Source organism: Brassica oleracea, chromosome C2 (assembly GCF_000695525.1).
Source record: "Brassica oleracea var. oleracea cultivar TO1000 chromosome C2, BOL, whole genome shotgun sequence".
Taxonomy (NCBI): Eukaryota; Viridiplantae; Streptophyta; class Magnoliopsida; order Brassicales; family Brassicaceae; genus Brassica; species Brassica oleracea.
The window spans coordinates 8,626,650-8,642,415 of record NC_027749.1 but is presented as its reverse complement, the minus strand read 5'-3'; the positions used below and the strand labels follow the sequence as shown (position 1 = coordinate 8,642,415).

The 15,766-nt window shown below is 29.4% G+C and overlaps 2 protein-coding genes across 2 annotated transcripts; both read left to right on the top strand.

Annotated features, from left to right (window-relative positions):
- The first annotated feature begins 3,966 nt into the window (after positions 1 to 3,966).
- On the top strand, positions 3,967 to 5,259 carry LOC106325991 (F-box/kelch-repeat protein At4g38940-like). Its single transcript, XM_013764034.1, has one exon. It carries the CDS (start codon positions 4,001 to 4,003, stop codon positions 5,108 to 5,110), a length of 1,110 nt encoding a protein of 369 aa, XP_013619488.1. The 5' UTR covers positions 3,967 to 4,000; the 3' UTR covers positions 5,111 to 5,259.
- Positions 5,260 to 13,897: 8,638 nt separating this feature from the next.
- LOC106325732 (formin-like protein 13) lies at positions 13,898 to 15,707 on the top strand (the record flags this gene model as incomplete). Its single annotated transcript, XM_013763785.1, is given in 4 exon segments — positions 13,898 to 14,052; positions 14,218 to 14,945; positions 15,098 to 15,304; positions 15,381 to 15,707. Coding segments are annotated over 4 exon segments (1,335 nt in total), but the record flags the coding sequence as incomplete, so codon positions are not given.
- Between the last annotated feature and the right edge of the window lie 59 nt (positions 15,708 to 15,766).

Sequence of the window (15,766 nt, the reverse complement as noted above, 5' to 3'; positions counted from 1 at the left end):
TTGGGTTGCCTATGTATTGGGGTTTATATTTACTTAACTTGGGTTTAGTGTTTACTGTCAAGTGTTCTATTACCATTTCCATTAGTTTTGTATTTCATGTGGCTAATGAGGAATGTAAATACATGTCTCTAGTATTATGGCATGTGAATTTAGTTTCCTGAAGATTTGGGTTGCCTATGGTGGATTGAGGTTTATATTTTCCTAACTTGGGTTTAGTGTTTACTATCAAGTGTTCTTTTACCATCCCCATTAGCTTTGTATTTCATGTGGCTCATGAGGAATGTAAATATATGTCTCCAGTATTATGGCATATGGATTTAATTGCCTGAAGATTTGGGTTGCCTATGGATTGGATTTATATTTCCTTAACTTGGGTTTAGTGTTTAATATTAAGTGTTCTATTACCATTCCTATTAGTTTTGTATTTCATGTTACTCAATCTTGGCTCTAGTGTGCACATAGTATCATTTTAAATAGTACATTGTATATAGTATAGAAGTCTTCTCGTGATGGATGGTGCAAATGTGTACGTAACCCTATACACACATTTATAATCATTAACTTACACCAGTTGTTTAAATTTACACAGTGAAAATATCTTAGTAAATCGACTTCAGTATGTGGCATCCTCCTACTCTTTCATTAGGAGTAGCTGTCACCAACTATCCGACTTTCATATTTTCCTAATTTTTGTTTAGTGTTTAGTGTCAAGTGTTCTTCTACCAATCCCCCATTAGATTTTGTAAATCAATCATGGATGTATGCAACTAGTATATAAATGACATAGTATATTTTATATGGAATAGCAGTTTTCAGTATGGAATAGCAGTTTTCATTATGGAATAGACCTTCTCATGTAATATACGTCATAAACGTTAATTCACCTTATAACGGACATATATTATCAGAAGTTAACATTGACATCATTTCATTTAACCAAAATAGAAGGTCACAAGGTTTTCCGTACAACAAACACAATGTGCTCACATTCCATTAAATTTGGGTTACGTTACATATTCTTTTGTGTGGTTTACCAAGAGTTTACATTTCCATACTATTTGGCCTTTAGTTTATTTATGTGTGGTTGATAAATTTATTTATGGAATATTTGGCTTGATTTTGGGTAAAGCATTACGTACTTTCCTTGCATCATGTACCTTTTTAATAGTAGCGAAATTATGAAGACCATACTTCACTTGGAACTACATTTATAATATTACTATTCCACATACGGTACATAGTATGAAAACTCATACAATCGGTATAGAATATATTTGTCGTCATCTTCAGTTCGTCGTTAGGTTATAATTGTTTCTAGCACACTTACAACTGTTATTCACTCCTCTCGATTCATACCCTTACGTGTTGAATACAACTGCACAACGTGATCTGTATGTTATGTGATTGTTATGTTGCCACAGAAAAATGTCACGTCGTTTACTTTATAATATGGAACCGGTAACTTGTTCTTGAAAGAGTATAACCGGATGGAAGGAAGCACAAAAGTTAGACAATGAATTACGTCAAAATCATAGCTACTTCATTGATTTATCACTAAAATATGGCCATTTGGCCAATAAGCCCTTTAAATAATAGGTTAGTTTGAGTTAAAATTAACGTTAATATTCACTATTATATTTTGTTAGAAAGTAGAAAATTATATGTCCATTTAAAATTCCAAAAAATGCAACGCTTATAATTTTTTTATTGAGGTAATTCCTTTGTTGCAAATAATAATATACACTGAAAAGAATGTACATCATAAATTATTATAATGTTTTTTATTTAACATAGTTAAAAACATTAATCTAAAATTAAGATAACTAATATTCTATTTTTTGGAGGAGTATCAAGTTTAAATATTGTGTATGCTAATTATTTCTTTCACCATAACGTAACAAAATTTGATAAAATAATAAAATTTTAAATTTTAAATACCGTATAAATAGTTTCAGTAATACTGAAATAATAATTATATATTTTTATTAAACAGAAAATGATGTTTGTTTCAATTCATATTTAAGTTTCAATTTTAATGGAAGTTGATTAATTTTACTGTTTCTACTATTTATGTTTTGAAATTATTTTAGCATCGGTTGAACTTCGCTTTATACCAAAACTATCTCTTGAAAATTTATCTGATGCTATTATAAAATATTCTTACAAATTAATAATTTAGAAAAATAGATAAAATTGAAACTAGTGGTTTTGGTATAAAGCGAAAACAAACTCCAGCGTCCATTCTTTTGTCTTAGACTCTTAGTTGAGTATTTTTTTTTTTTTTCATAAAATATTATTCATATTTTAAATAACAAAGTCTCTTAATCTATTTTAAAATAACAAATCTCTTTATTAAAATTTCATACTCGTGTAGTTGTGAAGGCCAACTACCTAGTATATTTTAAATTTCCAATCAATTGATCGCTTGTTATATTAAAGAAAAAAGTAATACAAAAATAATCTCAAAGAAAATATAGAGAACATCCGTTGTTGATTTTCATTTTTCCATTTCAACGTGTTTAAGGAATTATATATCTCTCTTCCCTATTCCTCTCGTTCAATTCGTGGAGGGTTATTGGTTCGGCATGAACACATTACTTAACGATTCCAAGGGATTCCTTAGCCATAAAGGTCAATTTGGTTCTGCTCTTCGTTTATTTCAACCACAATAATACAAATCGTCTTAGTATTCTTTAGTTGCCCTACTAGAACTTATTGTTGTTGTATCAGTAATTTTAATAATACATACTTTGCTTTAGTCATAATATAATTGTTTTAATATATAGTACCTAAAATTTTTAAGTTTAGCTTCGATTTAATCTTTTTACATGACAAAGAACATGTTAAACAACGAACATATTTTCTAACACCAGTGTAATGATTTTTGTATGTTTCAAAATCGTGTAAAATAAACCAAATCATCCTTAAATGTCATTTTTATATTTGTTTTCAAAAACTCCGGTTTCATATCAGAATTTTAATTTTTTACATTACCCATATCAAGTATATAATCTATTAATAAGATAGTTTCACGAAAATGACAAAAATTTACCTTTAAATGGAGGTTCAAAATTGCCAAATGTAGAATGGTGGGTGAGGGGAATTATGGCTAAGGGTGAAGAATGTTTAGATAGTGGAATCCTTGTTAAATTGTTGATGAATATTTAATTTGAAGTTTAATTTTTTAGTTTAATATAGATAATAGGTAAGATGTCAATTATATTACAAAGAAAAGAATAGGTCATGAGAAGAAATAAATGGTATAAATAGTAAGATTATTAAGGAGTAGTGAGATTAAAATGTTTCCCATTAAGGCATTTTAGTTACTTGTCCATTATTTTTGCCTTTTTAATTTATTTTTATTATAAACCAAAAATAAATCGACTTTTCAATCCCTATAAAGAGTTTTCCATTCTCTGCTTCTTCTCTCGCGCAACTCGTCGTCTCTTTGGGTCTTGAGAGTGTCTTACGTAAATTGCAGGTTTGTACTACTCAAAATCTGAAATTTTTCTTTCCCTCACTCTCCATCCTCCTTTTCTATTTTGTTCGATTGGTTTCTTTTATCTTGTTGTTGTTGAAATCTGAGTGTAACTTTTTTGGGTGGTTACGGTTTTCCTCCTGCATACATTTCATGACCAATAATTAAAAAATTGAAACTTTTGTACTGTATGCTGTAAACCCTAATTTTTATTTATTTTTTTTGAAAAAAGTAAACCCTAATCTTTACCCATTACTTGCGTGGTTTGTGGTCTTGGAATCAGCTTCTTAATTAGCTATTTACTCTTTATTCTTCTTCTCTTTGTGATTCTTGCTTGATATGATATGCCTAAACTTAGAATGTCTGAACATGTAATTAATTGTCTAAACATGGAGATGTGTGAACTTGGAATCTGCGAGTAGTCTTTGGTCTTTTAGGCTAACCAGTAACATATTTCCTTTTTCTTTTTTTTTTTTTTTGTTCAGGTTGATTTACTGATTCACTCAACCACAGCTGTTTCAGATGTCTGAATTAATGGAGCAATTCTTGGCGCTGTCAGTGTCTCCTCCTCTGATTCCGTCACTTCCAGACGACGTCACCGTTGATATCGTAGCTGCTCGGGTACCCATAAACCATTACCCGACTCTCTCCCGCGTTTCCAAGAGTTTCAGGAAACTCATTGCCTCTCCTACGCTCTACAAGAGGCGATCCCAGCTAGGCATCACCCAACACCGTGTCTATGCTGTCCTCCACAGCCGCAAAACTCGTGCTTCCAGTTTCTACATCCTCCACCGGAAAGTCGACGACTGCAGTAACCGCTTGGTGGTTGTCCGGTCAATTACTCTCAAGTCTTCCTGCGGAAACTATGTCCCGGTGGGTTCGAAGGTGTATGTGTTTAACGATCTCGATGCGCTCAGCATTGACTGCACCTCTCACACGTCTCAGTCCATCCCTGAAATTCCTCAGCGCATGGCTTATAAAGTGGTTAACGTGGTTGACGAGAAGAAGATTTATGTAATCGGTGATTCGGTTTGTCATGTCGTTAAGGAGGAGGGTGGTGTGTTGCGGGAAACGTGGAAGAAGGCAGTCACGGTGTTTGATACAGAAACCCAGTTGTGGGAGCCTAAGTTGGTAAAGGAAGACATGTTTGTAGGTGTCCTTTGGTCTGATTCTGTGGTGATGGATGGTAAGATTTACATGAAAGATTACAGCAAGGGCAACTCTTTTGTTTATGAACCAGATGAAAGGAAATGGGAATTGATGGACGAGGTGTTGAATTCTAAGGCCTGGGAGGGTGCATGTGTGGTTGACAACGTCTTGTACTATCACGATTTGAGGGCGTTGAGGGCGTATGATCCAAAGCAGAGCTGTTGGAGTGTTGTCAACGGTTTGGGAGATTTTTTGGTGGCTAAGACTGCTCGTTCAAGGTGGTGCCATGCGGTGAACTATGGCGAGAAGAAGCTGGCTCTCTTCTTTCATAAAAACCATGAAGGCAAAGAGGTCATTTTCTGTGCAGAGATTGCTTTGGAAAGGCGCCAAGGAGGAGAGATTTGGGGTCAGATGGAGTCGTGTGATGTTGTGATTGAGGATGGGCTGTTTGACATGGTCAAATTTGTTTCGGTTTCCCTTTGATGCAGCATACTAATTAATATCTCTATTTAGATCCCTTCGTATTTTAAATTATCCTAAATGCCATCTCTTGTGGTCGTAAGTTTGCTAACATCGTTTATGTTAGACAAAACCTTGAGTGTGTTGTTTTATGTTTTCGTTTAAAACTTTGGGCTATGATCTGTTAAATTGCTATGTTTTATTCTTGAATAATTACCTTAGACTTGAAGTTTCCCTCATCACAGCCTCTTCACAGGTTAAATTTTACGAGATATTTATGTTTGGTTCCCATGTTCAACTATGATGCAAGCAGTTAATAGAGATGAATTAAAGAAAGGGAAACATAAGAGTTTGAGATGAAATAAAAACCTTAAACAAACATACACTTACCATGTGACTAATGAGAACTCCATGTCGAAGAGATTCTTCAAACGGCTGTTTCCTCCTCCTCCTCCGGCTCGACGCATCATCATGAGGCGGCATGGCTCCTTGAAGCGGAAGAGGGCGGTGTGGGTTTGGATAAGATCTGGCGATTCTCCAAGAGTTTCTCTAGAAAGTACGAGCTTGGTTATGAAGTTTGTCGTGGCCATTAACCAGCTGCTAATGTTATTCACAAAGCAAATGTTACTGCTTTTTGATTTGATGTCTTCTGGTTCTTGTATTAGTTATGAGATCTGTTAGATTGATCAAAAATTACAAAAGCTATTGATACCATCTATCAAAATTACAAAAAAAATATTGATACCATCTATCAATAAAAAATCTTGTTATCTTAATTTCTAAATCAAAATCCAAAATCTACAAATTTTTCTAGAAAAATGATAACTTTCCCAAAATAATAGGTTTTGGAAAATTTATTTAAACATTACATCTTATTGATAAAAAATAATAAAACCACACCCATCTATCAACAAAAACTCTTATTATCCTAATTTCTAAATCACAATCCAAAATCTACAATTTTCTCTACAAAAATGATATCTTTCCCAAAATAGTAAGTTTTGAAAATTTTATTTAAACATTACATCTTATTAATATAAAAATTATAAAACCATATCCATCTATCAACAAAAACTCTTGTTATCCTAGTTTCTAAATCACAATCCAAAATCTACAATATTTCTATAAAAAATGATAAATTTCCCAAAATAGTAGGTTTTGGAAAATTTATTTAAACATTGCAACTTATTGATCAAAAACTCTAAAAGCATACCAATCTATCAACAAAAACTCTTGTTATCCTATTTTTTCTAAATCACAATACAATATTTCTCTACGAAAATGATAGCTTTCTAAAAATAGCAGTTCTTAGAAATTTTATTTACAAAATATAACCTATTGACCAAATATTACAAAAGCATACCCATCTATAAACAAAAAACCTTGTTATCCTAATTTCTAAACCACAATCCCAAATCTATAATATTTCTTTACAAAAATGATAATTTTCCAAAAATAGCAGGTTTTCAAAAATTTAATTTAAAATGATAACCTATTGATAAAAAAATTTTAAAACCATACCCATCTACCAACAAAAACTCTTGTTATCCTAATTTATAAATATCAATCCAAAATCCTCAATATTTCTCTAGAAAAATGATAACTTTTCCAAAATAATAGGTTTTGGAAAATTTATTTAAGCATTATAACTTATTGATCAAAATTTCTAAAAGCATACATATCTATATAAAAAAATTCTTGTTATCCTAATTTATAAATCACAATCTCAAATCTACAATATTTATCAACAAAATTTATTAAAAAAAAAATTATAACCTATTGATCAAAAATTCTCAAACCATACATATCTATAACCAAAAACTCTAGTTATCCTAATTTCTAAATCACAATCCCAAATATACTATATTTCTCTACGAAAATGATAATGTTCTAAAAATAGCAGTTCTTAGAAATTTTATTTAAAAAATATAACCTATTAATCAAAAATTAGAAAAGCATGCCCATCTATCAACAAAAAGTCTTGTAATCATAATTTCTACATCACAATCCCAAATCTATAATATTTATCTACAAAAATAATAATTTTCCTAAAATAGCAAGTTTTCAAAAAATTAATTTAAAATAATGACCTATTGATAAAAATTATAAAACCATACTCATCTAACAACAAAAACTCTTGTTATTCTAATTTCTAAATCACAATCCCAAATCTACAATATTTCTCTACAAAAATGATAACTTTCTAAAAAAAGCTGTAGAAATTTTATTTATAAAATATAAACTATTGTTCAAAAATTACAAAAGCATACACATCTATCAATAAAAAAAATCATTTTATCAAAATTTCTAAATAACAATCCCAAAACCTATAACATTTCTCTACAAAATAATAATTTTGCAAAAATAGCAGGTTTTGGAAATTTATTTAAAATTAAAACCTATTGATTAAAAATTATAAAACCATACCCATCTATCAACAAAAACTTTTGTTATCCTACTTTCTAAATCACAATCCAAAATCTACAATTTTTTCTCTAGAAAAATGATACCTTTCCGTATTAGGTTTAGAAAATTTATTTAAACATTACATCTTATTGTTAAAAAATTATAAAACCATACCCATCTATCAACAAAAACTCTTATTATCATAATTTATAAATAACAATCCAAAATTACAAAAGCATACCCATCCATAAAAAAAAAACTCTTGTTATCCTAATTTCTAAATCACAATCCAAAATCCTCACTATTTCTCTAGAAAAATGATAACTTTCCCAAAATAGTAGGTTTTGGAAAATTTATTTAAACATTATAACTTAATGATCAAATATTCTAAAAGCATTCCTATCTATCAACAAAAATTCTTATATCTTAATTTCTAAATCACAATTCCAAATCTGAAATATTTATCAACAAAATTACAACTTTCCAAAAATAGCAAGTTTAGTAAAATTTAATTTAAAATGATAACCTATTGATAAAAATTATAAAACCATACCCATCTATCAAAAAAAACTCTTGTTATCCTAATTTCTAAATCACAATCTCAAATCTACAATATTTCTATACAAAATTGATAACTTTCTAAAAATAGCAGTTCTTAAAAATTTTATTTATAAAATATAACTTATTGATCAAAAATTACAAAAGCATACCCATCTATCAACAGAAAATCTTGTCATCCTAATTTCTAAATGATAATCCCAAATCTATAATATTTCTCTACAAAAATGATAATTTTCCAAAAATAGCAGGTTTTGGAAATTTTAATTTAAAATGATAACCTATTGATAAAAAATTGTAAAACCATACCCCTCTATCAACAAAAACTCTCGTTATCCTAATTTTTTAAATCACAATCCAAAATCTACAATATTTATATAGAAAAATAATAACTTTCCCAAAATAGTAGGTTTTAGAAAATTTATTTAAATATTACAACTTATTGATCAAAAATTCTAAAAGCATACGCTATCTATCAACAAAAACTCTTTTAACTTAATTACTATATCACAATCCCAAATCTAAAATATTTATCAACAAAATGACAACTTTCCAAAAATAGCAGGTTTAGTAAAATTTAATTTAAAATGATAACCTATTGATAAAAAATTATAAAAGCATACCCATCCATAGCCAAAAACTCTTGTTATCCTAATTTCTAAATCACAATCCCAAATCTACAATATTTCTATACAAAACTGATAACTTTCTAAAAATAGCAGTTCTTAGAAATTTTATAAAATATAACCTATTGATCAAAAATTACAAAAGCATACCCATCTATCAATAAAAAATCTTGTTATCCTAATTTCTAAATCATAATCCAAAACCTACAAACTTTCTCTAGAAAAATGATAACTTTCCCCAAATAGCAGGTTTTGGAAAATTTATTTAAACATTACAACTTATTGATCAAAAATTCTAAAAGCATACCCTATATATCAACAAAAACTCTTTTTTATCCTAATTGCAAATCACAATCACAAACCTACAATATTTATCAACAAAATGACAACTTTCCAAAAATAACAGGTTTTGAAAAATTTATTTAAAAATTAAAACATGTTGATCAAAAAATTTTAAACCATACCCATATATAGCCAAAAACTCTTGTTATCCTAATTTCTAGATCACAAACCCAAATATACAATATTTCTCTACGAAAATGATAATTTTCTAAAAACAGCAGTTCTTAGAAATTTTATTTATAAAATATAACTTATTGATCAAAAATTACAAAAGCATACCCAACTATCAACAAAAAATCTTGGTATACTAATTTCTAAATCATAATCCCAAATCTATAATATTTCTCTACAAAATGATAAATTTACAAAAATAGCAGGTTTTGAAAAATTTAATTTAAAATGATAACCTATTGATAAAAAATTATAAAACCATACCCATCTATCAAGAAAAACTCTTGTTATCCTAAAATAGCAGTTCTTAGATATTTTATTTATAAAATATAACATATTGATTAAAAATTACAAAAGCATACTCATCTATCAACAAAAACTGTTGTTATCTTAATTTCTAAATCACAATCCCAAATCTATATTAATTCTCTACAAAATGATAATTTCCAAAAATACCAGGTTTTTAATTTAAAATGATAACCTATTGATAAAATATTATAAAACCATACCGATTTATCAACAAAAACATTTGTTATCCTAATTTCTAAATCACAATCCAAAATCCTCAATATTTCTCTAGAAAAATGATAATGTTCCCAAAATAGTAGGTTTTGGAAAATTTATTTAAACATTATAACTTATTGATCAAAAATTCTAAAAGCATGTCTATCTATCAACAAAAACTTCTGTTATCTTAATTTCTAAATCACAATTACAAACCTACAATATTTATCAACAAAATAAAAACTTTCCAAAAATAGTAGGTTTTGGAAAATTTATTTAAAAATTATAACACGTTGATCAAAATTTTTTAAACCATACTCATCTATATCTAAAAACTCTTGTTATCCTAATTTCTAAATCACAATTACAAACCTACAATATTTATCAACAAAATAAAAACTTTCCAAAAATAGTAGGTTTTGGAAAATTTATTTAAAAATTATAACACGTTGATCAAAATTTTTTAAACCATACTCATCTATATCTAAAAACTCTTGTTATCCTAATTTCTAAATCACAATCTCAAATCTACAATATTTTTCTACGAAAATGATAACTTTCTAAAAGTAGCAATTCGTAGAAATTTTATTTATAAAATATAACCTATTGATCAAAAATTACAAAAGCATACACATCTATCAACAAAAAATCTTGTTATCCTAATTTCTAAATCATAATCTCAAATCTATTATATTTCTCAACAAAAATTATAAAACCATACGCATCTATCAACAAAAACTCTTGTTATCCTAATTTCTAAATCACAATCCAAAATCCTCAATATTTCTCTAAAAAATGATAACTTTCCCAAAATAGTAGGTTTTGGAAAATTTATTTAAACATTATAACTTATTGATCAAAAATTCTAAAAGCATGCCTATCTATCAACAAAAACTTCTGTTATCCTAATTTCTAAATCACAAACGCAAATCTACAATATTTATCAACAAAATGACAACTTTCCAAAAATTGCAGGTTTTGGAAAATTAATTTAAAAATTATAACATATTGATAAAAAAAATAATGAAACCATACCCATCTATAACCAAAATCTCTAGTTACCTAATTTCTAAATCACAATCCCAATTATACTATATTTCTCTAAGAAAATGATAATGTTCTAAAAATAACAGTTCTAAGAAATTTTATTAATAAAATATAACCTATTGATCAAAAATTATAAAAGCATACCCATCTCTCAACAAAAAATCTAGTTATCCTAATTTCTAAATCATAATCTCAAATCTATAATATTCTCTACAAAAATGATAATTTTCCAAAGATAACAGGTTTTGGAAAATTTAATTTAAATGATAATCTACTAGTAAAAAAATATAAAACCATACTCATCTATCAACAAAAACTCTTGTTATCCTAATTTCTAGATCACAATCCAAAATCCTCAATATTTCTATAGAAAATGATAACTTTCCCAAAAAAGTAGGTTTTGGAAAATTTATTTAAACATTACAACTTATTGATAAAAAAATTCTAAAAGCATGCCTATCTATCAACAAAAACTCTATTTATCCTAATTGCAAATCACAATCATAAACCTACAATATTTATCAACAAAATGACAACTTTCCAAAAATAGCAGGTTTTTGAAAATTTATTTAAAAATTATAACATGTTGATCAAAAATTCTTAAACCATACTCATCTATAGCCAAAAACTCTTGTTATCCTAATTTCTAAATCACAACCCCAAATATACAATATTTCTCTACGAAAATGATAACTTTCTAATTATTGATCAATAATTACAAAAGCATACACATCTATCAACAAAAAATCTTGTTATCCTAATTTCTAAATCATAATCCCAAATCTATAATATTTCTCTACAAAAATGATAATTTTCCAAAAATAGCAGGTTTTGGAAAATTTAATTTAAAATGATAACCTATTGATAAAAAATTATAAAACCATAACCATCTATCAAAAAAAACTCTTGCTTTCCTAATTTCTAAATCACAATTCATAATCCTCAATATTCTATAGAAAAATGTTAACTTTCCCAAAATAGTAGGCTTTGAAATTTTTTTTTAAACATTATAACTTATTGATCAAAAATTCTAAAAGCATTCCTATCTATCAACAATAACTTCTGTTATCCTAATTTCTAAATCACAATCTCCAATCTAAAATATTTATCAACAAAATGACAACTTTCCAAAAATAGCAAGTTTAGTAAAATTTAATTTAAAATGATAACCTATTGATAAAAAATTATAAAACCATACTCATCTATCAAGAAAAGTCTTGTTATCCTAATTTCTAAATTACAATCTCAAATCTACAATATTCTATACAAAAATGATAACTTTCTAAAAATAGTAGTTTTTAGAAATTTTATTTATAAAATATAACGTATTGATCAAAAATTACAAGAACATACGCATCTATCAATAAAAAATCGTTTTATTCTAATTTCTAAATCACAATCCAAAATCTATAATTTTTCTATAGAAAAAATGATAAGTTTCCCAAAATATTAGGTTTTGGAAATTTTATTTAAACATTACAACTTATTGATCAAAAATTCTAAAAGCATACCCTATATATCAACAAAAACTCTTTTTTATCCTAATTGCAAATCACAATCACAAACCTACAATATTTATCAACAAAATGACAACTTTCCAAAAATAGCAGGTTTTGGAAAATTTATTTAAAAATTATAACATGTTGATCAAAAATTCTTAAACCATACCCATCTATATCCAAAAACTCTTGTTATCCTAATTTCTAAATCATAATCTAAAATCTACAATATTTCTCTACGAAAATGATATCTTTTTAAAAATAACAGTTCTTGCCAATTTTATTTATAAAATATAACCTATTGATCAAAAATTACAAAAGCATACCCATCTATCAATAAAAAAATCTTGTTATCCTAATTTCTAAATCACAATCCCAAATCTATAATAATTCTCTACAAAAATGATAATTTTCCAAAAATAGCAGGTTTTCGAAAATTTAATTTAAAATGATAACATATTGATAAAAAATTATAAAACCACACCCATCTATCAACAAAAACACTTGTTATCCTAATTTTTAAATCACAATCCAAAATCCTCAATATTTCTCTAGAAAAATGATAATTTTCCCAAAATAGTAGGTTTTGGAAAATTTATTTAAACATTATAATTTATTGATTAAAAAATCTAAAAGCATACCTATCTATCAACAAAAACTCTTTTTATCCTAATTTCTAAATCACAATCTCAAATCTAAAATATTTATCAACAAAATGACAACTTTCTAAAAATAGCAGGTTTAGAAAAATTTAATTTAAAATGATAACCTATTGATAAAAAATTATAAAACCATATCCAGCTATCAAAAAACTCTTGTTATCCTAATTTCTAAATCTACAATATTTCTATATAAAAATGATATCTTTCTAAAAATAGCAGTTCTTAGAAATTTTATTTATGAAATATATATTAAAAATTATATTAGTATTACTGATTTTTTAGTTTATAAAATATAAATATATTATATGTATCTCGCAGTTATACTGTTCATTGCATTTTGTTTTTAACCGCTTCTTTTTGATGAACCGTACTTGTCCCGCAGTATTTCTTTTTCTACCATAAACCGCACCGCACCACTCAATCCGCTTGTCCCGCACCACTCAATCCGCTGTTACCATTCGAAACCATAGATTGGAGACTCATTATTTGGATCTTGAGATTGCTTTGTTGTTGGTTTTGAGTTTAGTATATAAACCATTGGAGACTCTTTTTTTTTTAAATTAGTCTCCGTTTGAATATTATAAATTTATGTGTGGGTTTTGAGTTGAGTTATTCTGGATCTGAATGAGTTCGGTTCTGATGTATAGGAACCTAAAAATATCTAAATAACAAATGTATCTAAAAGTGGATCTAAAAAGTGTTCGGATATTTGTACCAAAAATAATCGTATTATCCGATTCGGTCCAAATCTTTTGAATACAACCCAAATTATGAAAACCAAATATCAATGTATAAAAATACGACAACCATTACCCGCACAACATGGAAAGGAAAGAGACACACCTTCTCTTTGTCCCTAAAGTTTCCATTATTTAGTTTGACCACAATTGAATATTTTAGCTTCCCATATTAGCTTTGACCTTTTCCCTCTTCCAGGAAACCTACAACACACGACATGGAACACCATTTCACATCATTATTAACACATTCAAAAAGTCAACTTTCCGCTTCAGATCTGGAATCCTAACAAAGTGGTAAACTAGAAGGAGAAGGGGTTTAGGAGTTTGATAATACAAAAATGGACTTGCTTCGCAAATTGTTCAACCGCAAAACTCCAGATGGTTTACACGAGATATGCGACCAAGTGTTCGGTCTGTTTGTTTCTCTCAGTTCCGATGCTTTTCTTCTCTCTGTTTTTGGCGCAAAGTTGTATCTACTTCCCTTGTCTTCTGAATCTGACTGTCTGAAAAATCTTATTTTTCATTTTTTATGATATGATTGGCTTAAGAGACAAAGGGTTCTGTCTTTGTTTGTAGTCTTCGGCAGCTGCCTCTCCACCGATTCTTTGGAAGAAGAGAACTACAAAACTTATCTGACGGGAGCTGTCAACCAGCTACAAGAGCATTTCCCTGATGCATCCTCTCTTGTCTTTAACTTCCGTGATGTGGTGGATACTCGGAGTGTGATGGCTGATGTCTTGTCAGAACACGGCTTGACCGTAATGGATTATCCTCGCCACTACCAAGGCTGCTCATTATTGCCTGTGAAAGTTATGAAAAAATATCTTTGTTACTGTGACAGCTGGCTCTCACTCGGCCCAAGTAAATTGATACTATTGCATTGTGAACGAGGGGCTTGGCCGGTTCTAGCTTTCATGCTAGCTGCACTCCTTATTTACCGGAAGCAATACAGTGATGAGTACAAGACCTTGGATATGATCTGCAAGAAGGCTCCCGTTGAGCTTATGCATTTGTTCTCGCCCCTGAACCCTATTCCTTCTCAGCTTCGGTATCTACAGTATGTGTCGAGAAGGACTATGGTCTCTGAATGGCCTCCAACGGAAAGGGCTCTCACCGTGGATTGTGTTATGTTGAGATGTCTTCCTGATGTTAGTGGACAAGGAAGCTTTCTTCGCCCAGTCTTTAGAGTATACGGTCAGGATCCCCTTTTTGTAGATGATGATAAAAAGAAGCCTGAGCTCTTGTACTCAAGTGCCAAGAAAGGGAAACATCTTAAAATCTACAAGCAGCTCTTCTCAAACAAGGTTCCATAACGTTTTTCACATTGCATCTTTCATCCTAAGGTCTTAGATGATAAAATTAGCCTTATTCTTGTGCTTTTTAAGCTTTTTATTTGTGCTTGTTTGGAACATGATTCGGTAGCTTTTTTTCTTCTGAGTGTTCTTTTGTTTTGTAGGTAGAACTAGTCAAGATTGACGACATCAACTGCCATGTGCAAGGTGATATCGTGATTGAATGCCTCAGTAATGACATGGAGGTCATGATGTTTCGAGCGGTTTTCAACACAGCTTTTATCAGATCAAATATTTTGACGCTCAACCGTGATGAGGTTGACACATTATGGGATATAAAAGAACAGTTTCCAAAGGGGTTCGGAGTTGAGGTAATGTACACTATTCGTGTTTACATGGTATATGGTTATAGCTTTGTACTCACAAAAGAGCACTTTCTTTGTGAAGATTCTCTTCTCGGATATGGATGATGACTCGTCTGTTGATTTGACGGAGAAAGTTGGTCTTCCAGTAGAAGCTTTTTCCAACGTTCATGAGTTCTTCAATCCAACTGACTGGGATGATGCTACTCGCAATACGCGTCAGCATTTAGCTATTGCAAATGGTGTCCAGGAAATACCAGATGGGAAGTCAAGCCCAGTACTACAAGGGTTAAGCCCTCCAACAGGAGCTCCCAATGATGTGGCTTCCCTTCTTGGACAACCGGTGAAGTCACCTCCTCCAGTGTCTAAATCAGACAAAACAACTGCATTACCTCGACCACCACCACCACCACCTCCTCCTCCTCCTCCTCCTCCAGTGCCGCATTCAGACCAGAAGACAGCCGCTAGAGT

Bases quoted from the DNA above. Each gene is read 5' to 3' on its own strand.
- LOC106325991 (XM_013764034.1), top strand. From the start codon at position 4,001: ATGTCTGAATTAATGGAGCAATTCTTGGCGCTGTCAGTGTCTCCTCCT.